The sequence below is a fragment of the Aegilops tauschii genome, chromosome 7 (genome assembly GCF_002575655.3).
Source record: "Aegilops tauschii subsp. strangulata cultivar AL8/78 chromosome 7, Aet v6.0, whole genome shotgun sequence".
Lineage (NCBI taxonomy): Eukaryota > Viridiplantae > Streptophyta > Magnoliopsida > Poales > Poaceae > Aegilops > Aegilops tauschii.
In genome coordinates, this window is record NC_053041.3 from 68,852,499 (window position 1) to 68,863,622 (window position 11,124).

The 11,124-nt window shown below is 45.8% G+C and overlaps 1 protein-coding gene across 1 annotated transcript; it reads left to right on the plus strand.

Moving 5' to 3' along the window:
* Positions 1–8,909: 8,909 nt before the first annotated feature.
* On the plus strand, positions 8,910–10,082 carry LOC109737143 (transcription elongation factor 1 homolog). The gene has a single exon (XM_020296356.3). It carries the CDS (start codon positions 9,236–9,238, stop codon positions 9,545–9,547), a length of 312 nt encoding a protein of 103 aa, XP_020151945.2. The 5' UTR covers positions 8,910–9,235; the 3' UTR covers positions 9,548–10,082.
* Positions 10,083–11,124: the final 1,042 nt, after the last annotated feature.

Genomic DNA, 11,124 nt, shown 5'->3' on the forward strand with positions numbered 1-11,124 from the left:
TAGTATGGATAGCACCAAGAGTATAGCAATTATCATATTCTTCCAAGCAAGTGCCAAAAAGTTTTTCAAGATCATAAGAAGTATCATTATCTTCCCAATCATAATCATCAAAACAAGCAATAGGCATAACGAGATCATCATCAAGTGCATCATCTTCCACAATTATTTTTGATTCATTTTCATGAGGCACAACAATAATAGGAGCAACATTATTTGGGAGAGATATCTTTTTACCTCTCTTCCTTTTTCTTTTCTTCTTCTTCACCACATCATGTGTGGGTTCAATCCTCTTTTTGGAGCTCCTTATTAATGAGATTGGTTGAATAGAAGGCTCCTCCTCATTACCTGATTCATCATAAGAAATAATAGGAGGATATTGGGAAGTCTCTTCCCTTTCATTAGTATTTTCGTCATCTTCTATTTGTTTTCTTTTCTTTATGTAGTTCGCAATATAAGGATTTTCAATGCAATTCACCGCACAATACATATAAATTTCTTCTAGATCAAAATGAAGAACTCTATTAAGGGCAAATTCTGGAATGACCTTAGTTATACGTTTCATTTCTTCATAACCCAAGAGCAAACTAAGTTCATTATGATGTGCAAGGGAAATCAAGTCATCGCAATTTTTGGACACGATACGATCATGAAACAATTTGCATTGGGTACTGAAATGATCATGTTCATTGCAAAGTTCACAAGTACGGCTAAGAAAATTTAAATTTTTAGCACAAACATCTAGCCTTTCTTGCAACAATTTAGTTTCTAAATGCTTATGCCTCTTGCAATATCTATCTTCCCTATTTGGTGTGTACTTGCAAACCCAATACACTCCACAAAAATTGACATGCTTATAAGAGATATTTTCATCATGACTAGTGCAATCATCATTAGTACTATGGATATTCAAGGAGTTCATACTAACTACATTGCAATCATGCTCATCATTCAAAGATTCAGTGCCAAACATTTTAATGCATTCTTCTTCTAACACTTTGGCACAATTTTTCTTTCCATCATACTCACGAAAGATATTAAAAAGATGAAGCGTATGAGGCAAACTCAGTTCCATTTTTTTTGTAGTTTTCTTTTATAATATAAACTAGTGATAAAACAAGAAACTAAAAGATTCGATTGCAAGATCTAAAGATATACCTTCAAGCACTCACCTCCCCGGCAACGGCGCCAGAAAAGAGCTTAGTTGACGGGTTGTGAGTGCCGCTTACCTAGCCTCCCCGGCAACGGCACCAGAAACTGCTTGATGTCTACTACGCAACCTTCTTCTTGTAGACGTTGTTGGGCCTCCAAGTGCAGAGGTTTGTAGGACAGTAGCAAATTTCCCTCAAGTGGATGACCTAAGGTTTATCAATCCGTGGGAGGCGTAGGATGAAGATGGTCTCTCTCAAGCAACCCTGCAACCAAATAACAAAGAGTCTCTTGTGTCCCCAACACACCCAATACAATGGTAATTGTATAGGTGCACTAGTTCGGCGAAGAGATGGTGATACAAGTGCAATATGGATGGTAGATATAGGTTTTTGTAATCTGAAAATATAAAAGCAGCAAGGTAACTAATGATAAAAGTGAGTGTAAACGGTATTGCAATGCTAGGAAACAAGGCCTAGGGTTCATACTTTCACTAGTGCAAGTTCTCTCAACAATAATAACATAATTGGATCATATAACTATCCCTCAACATGCAACAGAGAGTCACTCCAAAGTCACTAATAGCGGAGAACAAACGAAGAGATTATGGTAGGGTACGAAACCACCTCAAAGTTATTCTTTCCGATCAATCCATTGGGCTATTCCTATAAGTGTCACAAACAGCCCTAGAGTTCGTAGTAAAATAACACCTTAAGACACACATCAACCAAAACCCTAATGTCACCTAGATACTCCAATGTCACCTCAAGTATCCGTGGGTATGATTATACGATATGCATCACACAATCTCAGATTCATCTATTCAACCAACACATAGAACCTCAAAGAGTGCCCCAAAGTTTCTACCGGAGAGTCAAGACGAAAACGTGTGCCAACCCCTATGCATAGGTTCATGGGCGGAACCCGCAAGTTGATCACCAAAACATACATCAAGTGAATCAATAGAATAACCCATTGTCACCACGGTTATCCCACGCAAGACATACATCAAGTGTTCTCAAATCATTAAAGACTCAATCCGATAAGATAACTTCAAAGGGAAAACTCAATCCATTACAAGAGAGTAGAGGGGGAGAAACATCATAAGATCCAACTATAATAGCAAAGCTCGCGATACATCAAGATCGTACCACCTCAAGAACACGAGAGAGAGAGAGAGATCAAACACATAGCTACTGGTACATACCCTCAGCCCCGAGGGTGAACTACTCCCTCCTCGTCATGGAGAGCGCCGGGATGATGAAGATGGCCACCGGTGAAGGATCCCCCCTCCGGCAGGGTGCCGGAACAGGGTCCCGATTGGTTTTTGGTGGCTACAGAGGCTTGCGGCGGCGGAACTCCCGATCTATTCTGTCCCCCGAAGGTTTTAGGGTATATGGATATATATAGGCGGAAGAAATACATCAGGGGAGCCACGAGGGGCCCACGAGGGTGGAGGGCGCGCCCCCCTGCCTCGTGCTCTCCTCGTTGATCCCCTGACATGCACTCCAAGTCTCCCGTATTGCTTTATTTCCAAAAATAACTTTTCCGAAGGTTTCTTTCCGTTTCGACTCCGTTTGATATTCCTTTTCTGTGAAACACTGAAACAAGGGAAAAACAGAAACTGGCACTGGGCTCTGGGTCAATAGGTTAGTCCCAAAAGTAATATAAAAGTGCATAGTAAAACCCATAAAACATCCAAGATGGATAATATAATAGCATGAATACTTCATAAATTATAGATACGTTGGAGACGTATCAGAACACCACAACGTAATGGTGTGTCCGGACATCATAATCGTACTTTATTGGATATAGTGCAATCTATGATGTCTCTTACCGATTTACCACTATCGTTTTTGGGGTTATGCATTAGAGACAGCTACATTCACGTTAAATAGGGCACCGTCTAAATCCGTTTGAGACAACAATGTATGAACTATGGTTTGGCAAGAAACCTAAGCCGTCGTTTCTTAAAGTTTGGGGTTGTGATGCTTATGTGAAAAAGTTTCAACCTGATAAGCTCGAACCCAAATCGGAGAAATATGTCTTCATAGGATACCCAAAGGAAACTATTGGGTACACCTTCTATCACAGATCCGAAGGCAAGATATTCGTTTCTAAGAATGGATCCTTTCTAGAGAAGGAGTTTCTCTCGAAAGAAGTGAGTGGGAGGAAAGTAGAACTTGATGAGGTAAATGTTACTGCTCCCGAATTGGAAGGTAGTTCATCACAGAAATCAGTTCCAGTGATTGCTACACCAATTTGTGAGGAAGTTAATGATAGTGATCATGAAACTTCAGATCAATTTACTATCGAACCTCGTAGGTCAACCAGAGTAAGATCCGCACCAGAGTGGTACGGTGATCCTATTCTGGAGGTCATGTTACTTGACCATGACGAACCTACAAACTGTGAGGAAGCGATGATGAGCCCAGATTCCGCCAAATGGCTTGAGGCCATGAAATCTGAGATGGGATCCATGTATGAGAACAAAGTATGGACTTTGGTTGACTTGCCCGATGATCGGCAAGCAATAGAGAATAAATGGATCTTCAAGAGGAAGACGGATGCTGATAGTAGTGTTACTATCTACAAAGCTCGAATTGTCGCAAAATGTTTTCGACAAGTTCAAGGTGTTGACTACCATGAGATTTTCTCACTTGTATCGATGCTTAAAAGTTTGTCCAAATCATGTTAGCAATTGTTGTATTTTATGAAATTTGGCAAATGGATGTCAAACCTGCATTCCTTAATGGATTTCTTAAAGAAGAGTTGTATGTGATGCAACCAGAAGGTTTTGTCGATCCTAAAGGTGCTAACAAAGTGTGCAAAGCTCCAGCGTCCATCTATGGACTGGTGCAAGCATCTCGGAGTTGGAATATACGTTTTGATGAGTTGATCAAAGCATATAGATTTATACAGAGTTGCGGTGAAGCCTGTATTTACAAGAAAGTGAGTGGGAGCACTACAGTTTTCTGATAAGTATATGTGAAAGACATATTGTTGATCGGAAATGATGTATAATTTTCTGGAAAGCATAAAGGAGTGTTTGAAAGGAGTTTTTTAAAGAAAGACCTCGGTAAAGCTGCTTACATATTGAGCATCAAGATCTATAGAGATAGATCAAAACGCTTGATAAGTTTTTTCAATGAGTACATACCTTGACATGATTTTGAAGTAGTACAAAATGGAACAATCAAAGAAGGAGTTCTTGCCTGTATTGCAAGGTGTGAAGTTGAGTAAGACTCAAAGCCCGACCACTACAGAAGATAGAGAGAGAATGAAAGTCATTCCCTATGCCTCAGCCATAGGTTCTATAAAGTATGCCATGCTGTGTTCCAGACCTATTGTATACCCTACCCTGAGTTTGGCAAGGGAGTACAATAGTGATCTAGGAGTAGGTCACTGGACAGCGGTCAAAATTATCCTTAGGGAACTAAGGAAATATTTCTCGGTTATGGAGGTAATAAAGAGTTCGTCGTAAGAAGTTACGTCGATGCAAGCTTTGACACGGATCTGGATGACTCTGAGTCTCGATCTAGATACATATTGAAAGTGGGAGCAATTAGCTAGAGTAACACCGTGCAGAGCATTGTAGACATAAATTTTGTAAAATACATATGGATCTGAAGGTTGCAGACCCGTAGACTAAAATTTATCTCACAAGCAAAACATGATCACACCTTAGTGCTCTTGGTTGTTAATCACATAGCGATGTGAACTAGATTGACTCTAGTAAACCCTTTGAGTGTGGGTCACATGGCGATGTGAACTATGGGTGTTAATAACTTGGTGATGTGAACTATTGGTGTTAAATCACATGGCGATGTGAACTAGATTATTGACTCTAGTGCAAGTGGGAGACTGAAGGAAATATGCCCTAGAGGCGATAATAAACTTATTATTTATTTCCTTATTTCATGATAAATGTTTATTATTCATGCTAGAATTGTATTAACCGGAAATTTAGTACATGTGTGAATACATAGACAAAACATAAGTGTCCCTAGTATGCCTCTACTTGACTAGCTCGTTTATCAAAGATGGCTATGTTTCCTAACCATAGACATGTGTTGTCATTTGATGAACGGGGTCCCATCATTAGGAGAATGATGTGATGGACAAGACACATCCGTTAGCTTAGCATTATGATCGTTAAGTTTTATTGCTATTGCTTTCTTCATGACTTATACATGTTCCTCTGACTATGAGATTATGCAACTCCCGAATAACGGAGGAACACCTTGTGTGCTATCAAATGTCACAACGTAACTGGGTGATTATAAAGATGCTCTATAGGTGTCTCCGAAGGTGTTTGTTGGGTTGGCATAGATCGAGATTAGGATTTGTCACTCCGTGTATCGGAGAGGTATCTCTGGGCCCTCTCGGTAATACACATCACTATAAGCCTTGCAAGCAATGTGACTAATGAGTTAGTTGCGGGATGATGCATTACGGAACGAGTAAAGAGACTTGCCGGTAACGAGATTGAACTAGGTATGAGGATACCGACGATCGAATCTCGGGCAAGTAACATACCGATGACAAAGGGAACAACGCATGTTGTTATGCGGTTTGACCGATATAGATCTTCGTAGAATATGTAGGAGCCAATATGAGCATCCAGGTTCCGCTATTGGTTATTGACCGGAGATGTGTCTCGGTCATGTCTACATAGTTCTCGAACCCATAGGGTCCGCACGCTTAACGTTCGATGACGATTTGTATTATGTGTTATGTGATTTGATGACCAAAGTTTGTTCGGAGTCCCGAATGAGAGCACGGACATGACGAGGAGTCTCGAAATGGTCGAGAGGTGAAGATTCATATATTGGAAGGCTATATTCGGAGACCGAAAGTGTTCCGGGTGATACCGGGTCACCTGAAGGGGTTCCGGGCAACCCCCGGCAAAGATATGGGCTTTATGGGCCAAGTAAGGGAACACACCAGCCCACAAGGGTCTGGTGCGCCCCCTATAGGGTCAGCCACGTGGGGAGAAAGGAAAGGAGAGGAGGAAAAGTAAAGTATGAAGTAGGACTCCTACTTCCTCACCCCCCTTTCCTTTCCCCCTTGTCCAAATATGGTAAGGTGGGGGCTGAATTGGACCAGGGGCCCAAGTAGGATTCCTCCTACTTGGGCGCGCCCTAGGCTACCTCCCTCCCTCTCCCTCCTTTATATACGCGTGGAGGGCACACCTAGAATACACATCAATTGTTCCTAGCCGTGTGCGGCGCCCCCTCCACAGTTTTCTACCTCATATCGTCGTAATGCTTAGGCGAAGCCCTGCGCCGGTAACTTCATCATCACTGTCACCACGCCGTCATGCTGACGGAACTCTCCCTCGGCCTCAGCTGGATCTAGAGTTCGAGGGACGTCACCGAGCTGAACGTGTGCAGATCGCGGAGGTGCCGTGCGTTCGGTACTTGATCGGTTGGATCGCGAAGACGTTCAACTACATCAACTGCGTTACTTAGCGCTTCCGCTTTCAGTCTACGAGGGTACGTGGACACACTCTCCCCGCTCGTTGCTATGCTTCTCCTAGATAGATCTTGCGTGATCGTAGGAATTTTTTTGAAATTACTACGTTCCACAACACAAACACTGCCACCACTGCCGACAGAACTTGCAGAAACACTCAATGGTGGTGGACTCGGCCATGCGCACATAGTTGTCGAGTGAATCACCGGAGCTCCATATGCAAGCATCCTCATCGCTGTCGTGCACTTCTGGATTGAGGTGAATCCAAGTTTGCCGGTGCAATCCATCTTGCACTTGAAGTAGCTGTCGAACTCCCGGATGGAATTAACAATCCTGAGGAAAAGCTTTCGGCTCATCCGATAACGGCGCCGAAATGTTTTCTCGCCGTGCAGTGGAGCATCAGCGAAGTATTCGGAGTAGAGCATGCAGTAGCCTTCGAGACGATGCCGGTTCTTTGCTTTGATCCGCCCCGGCGCTGAGCCACCTCGCCGCGGCTTTTCATTGCTCGCCAGCAGGCCGACGAGGGCGGCGTGGACCATGAGATGTTCCTCTTCCTGGACGTCGGCCTCGGTTTCCTCCTCCAGCAGCGCGGCGAGCGCTTCCTCGTCGTCCGAGTCCATTGTCGAGGCAGGCAAATCGCCGAACACCTTGCCGGCGCGGTGGGCGCGTACCCGCCGCTACATCGCCCCTCGGCGGTCGGAAACGCTGGAAAAATCGCACAACCGGTGGTGGAGAGGCTTCCTCGGCGAAACCTCTGCTCTTTTTCTGGCGGGAATGGACTATCTAGCGGTGGCGGGCGGTGGGCGGCGCCGGGATCAGCCGGTTTGGTGGCCGAGCGCGCGGGGGGTGGGAGGCGAATCTGGAAGAAAGACTTGACTTTTCGCCTGGCGGTGTGGGCCAGACGAGCTTTTCCCTTGCGCCGGAGCCCCCGAGCGCCCCCCAGTGTGCCGGGTTCGGCCTGCGATCGCCGGGCACAAAAACGGGCCGAGCCGGCGGATTTCGGCATCCTGGGGGCGCGACTGGGGCGTTTTTTTAGCGCCGGCGCCGAAAAAGTCGCCTGGGGGGCCTGTTGGGGGCGCGGCTGGAGATGCTCTAAGAACGTGTGTGCTATTTTCTTATTTTGTAGATATGGTTTTGTAATGGTACGACAATTTTAATATATGGGATTGGCCCTCTAAAACAAAAATTGCAGTACTCACATTTTGATTTGCTTTGATTGTTTGGTTCAACCGTGGAGCAAGCTAGGCGTTTCCTATTTGGCACCTTATAAGCGCCGGTCTTGGGCCATTTGGCAAACCAGCGCACCCTCCACCCCACTGCACTAGTTCCTACATGGGTCGGCCCAAATAGTTTTTTTTCTTTTTTCGTAAACATTTCAAAAAAGGTGTGTCCGATGAGATTCAAACACCAAATCTCTTCGCTTAGCACAAGCCAAGGTAACTAGCTGGGACATCCATCGTGTTGTGCCTACTCTACTTCTTTTTCCTTCTTCAAATATAACGCTAAAAAACACAGCGGTTTTCCCTGTTTTTTTCTGTTTCCTTTTTGTTTTGTGGACGTTTTCAATTCGTTTTTTCTTTTCTTTCATTTTGTGAACTTTCTTCCCAAAATCGATGATTTTCCAAATTCGATTACTTTTTTCCAATTTTTTTAATGTTTTTCCAAAATTGATGAACTTTTTTCAAAATCAATGAATACTTTTCAAAATCAATAAACTTTTTTCAAATCGATAACATTTTTTAAAAATTTATGAACTTTTTTAAAAATCGGAGAACTTTTTAAAAATTGATGAACAATTTTTTTCCAAATTAATGATATTTTTTTGAAAATGGATGATAACTTTTTTTTCAAAATGGATGAACTTTTTTATAAATTTCGTAGACCGTTTTGATTTCACAAAATATTTCATAATTATTAAAAAACTGTAGGTTTTTTCTACCAGGCCAACAACCCAAAAAAATGGGAAAAAACTAGCCTGCGGCCGAGCACACGAATCGACCGAGCGGGGAAGCGAAGTTGCATTGCTGGACCGCGCCCAAGCTGGCCGCATGTGAGTGCCAATTGGTTCCGTGGTGTAGAAGGTGTTGTGTAGGAGCTCCCGGCAAACTGTGTGTATTACTATTAAGCAGTGAAATCACCAAGTCAGGATTGCAATTTCTTGATGCTATTGTTTATCAGTGTCTTAGATACATCTGGAGCGGAGAGCTCCTTGATTCAAAAAATAAAATATTATTTACTTTTTACAGGTAAAATAAATTTTGATGGAACTAAGCATATCATAGGCCATAGCTGAACTTTCTATATGGAGCGCACACAATCAAAACGGGCCTCTTTGGGCCATGATATCGATGCATGCTGACACGGCAATCGGCAACCGGCATGATCGCTGTATTGTACAAGCACCGGGACTCGCGGAACAAGAAAGAAACAAGTCTGATCACGACACGGTTAACCCCACTGCCTCTGGCCACACCAATATAAAGCTTACGTCCAGGACACGGCGGCGCGCTCTGCCCGGTGCATCATCCTCTCGCCTATCTCGCGCTTCCCCTCGACTCTCGCCGTCGTTGTCGCCGCCGTCGCGAGCACCACCAGATAGATCGACCAGATGGGGAAGCGGAAGTCGACGCGCGCGAAGACGGCGCCGCGGAAGAAGGCGGAGAAGCTGGACACGACCTTCTGCTGCCCCTTCTGCAACCACCCCGGCAGCATCGACTGCAAGATCGACCTCAAGCACATGGTCGCCGAGGCCTCGTGCAACACGTGCAGCGAGAGCTACTCCACCACGGCGCACGCCCTCACCGAGCCCGTCGACGTCTACGCCGAGTGGATCGACGAGTGCGAGAAGGCCAACGCCGACCGGGACGAGGCCAGCAACGACGTCGTTCGGGAAGAGGTGGACGACGACGAGTACGCATGATCGGTCCACCGTGTGATCGATCGTGTCCAAGTACACAAGTATAGTACGAAAGTACGGCGGCACGATCTGTTTTTCTTCTTCTTTTCTTTGCGTAGCGTTGTGGTTGTATGCGTCGATTCTTCCGTGTAGATATCTTTGTTGGTGCCGGATGTAAATCCTGCACTACCGTGTCACAACTCGTGACATCTCTTACTGAAGGCTCGAAACAGGTTTTTGCCCCGTTTTATATATAAAGCACCAACCACAGAAGTACACGGCCGAACGATACAAGATGGTGAGGTAGCCCTCTTACAAAGCCGATCCTAACATATCCGGCAGACAGAGACGCACGCGACTATGCTACCAGCTACAAGCACCGGAAGCACCAAACACCCCCACGCTACAACCTAACACACCTAAGCCCCACAACAACGCCCCCAAGAGGGAAGACGGCGCAGAGCGTCGCTGCTGCCGAGTCCAAACGGACAAAGGTCTTCACCCGGAGCCCGGCCACGATGAGAAGAACCACAACAACGTCTTCAAGAAGAGAACGGCACCCACGGGTTTCGTCGTCGTTGGCGCAATCATGGCACGGAGCTTTCGCCCGGCAACTCACTCATGCCCCCAAGAGGCCGCCAAGAGGAGCACGGCGAGGCCAACACACCAGATCCGGATCAGGACGCCACCCCACCGGAGAATGCGCACGTCCGAGCTGCCCATTGCCACCCCTCCCGTTGTCCACACAACACGGGAGAGGGGCCACCACCACCACAATGATGCCCGCTGGAGAGCAACCATGTGGCCCGCCATCCGGGGCCGCCGCCCCGGCGTCCCTGTCGCGAGATACCATGCTGTTGGGAAACGTAGTAATTTCAAAAAGAATCCTACGCACACGCAAGATCATGGTGATGCATAGCAACGAGAGGGGAGAGTGTTGTCTATGTACCCTCGTAGACCGTAAGCGGAAGCGTTTATCAACGCGGTTGATGTAGTCGTACACCTTCACAATCCGTCCCGATCAAGTACCGAACGTACGGCACCTCCGCGTTCAGCACACGTTCAGCTCGATGATGTCCTCGCCTTCTCGATCCAGCTAGAGGGGCAAAGTAGTAGATGAGTTCCGGCAGCACGACGGCGTGGTGTCGGTGTTGGTGAAGAACAATCTCCGCAGGGCTTCGCCTAAGCACTACGAAAACTTTGACGGAGGATAAACTAGAGGGGACGGGGTAGCCGCCACACGGCTTGGTGTTTCTTGATGTGTCTTGGGTGCTAGCCCTACCCGAAAGGCAAGAGTCCTTCTCGGACTCCAGGGCCAGACGCCAGGGTTCCCGGAGTCTGGACCCAGATGCCAGGGACCCTGGCGTCTGGCCCCTGGACTCCGCAAAACTTCTTTTTGCGCTTTCCAAAAACCTTGTGGGCTTTCCCCTTTGGCCCAAATAAAGTGTTCTCGTACCCAAACATTTCGGGAAACATCCGGAACCCCTTCCGGTGAATTCCGGAACCCTTCCGGAGACCAAACACTATTATCACATATATCAAACTTTATCTCCGGACCATTCCAGAGTTCCTCGTCATGTCCATGATCTTATCCGGAACTC

Excerpts from the sequence above, each read along its gene's own strand:
- LOC109737143 (XM_020296356.3), top strand. The coding sequence starts at position 9,236 with ATGGGGAAGCGGAAGTCGACGCGCGCGAAGACGGCGCCGCGGAAGAAG.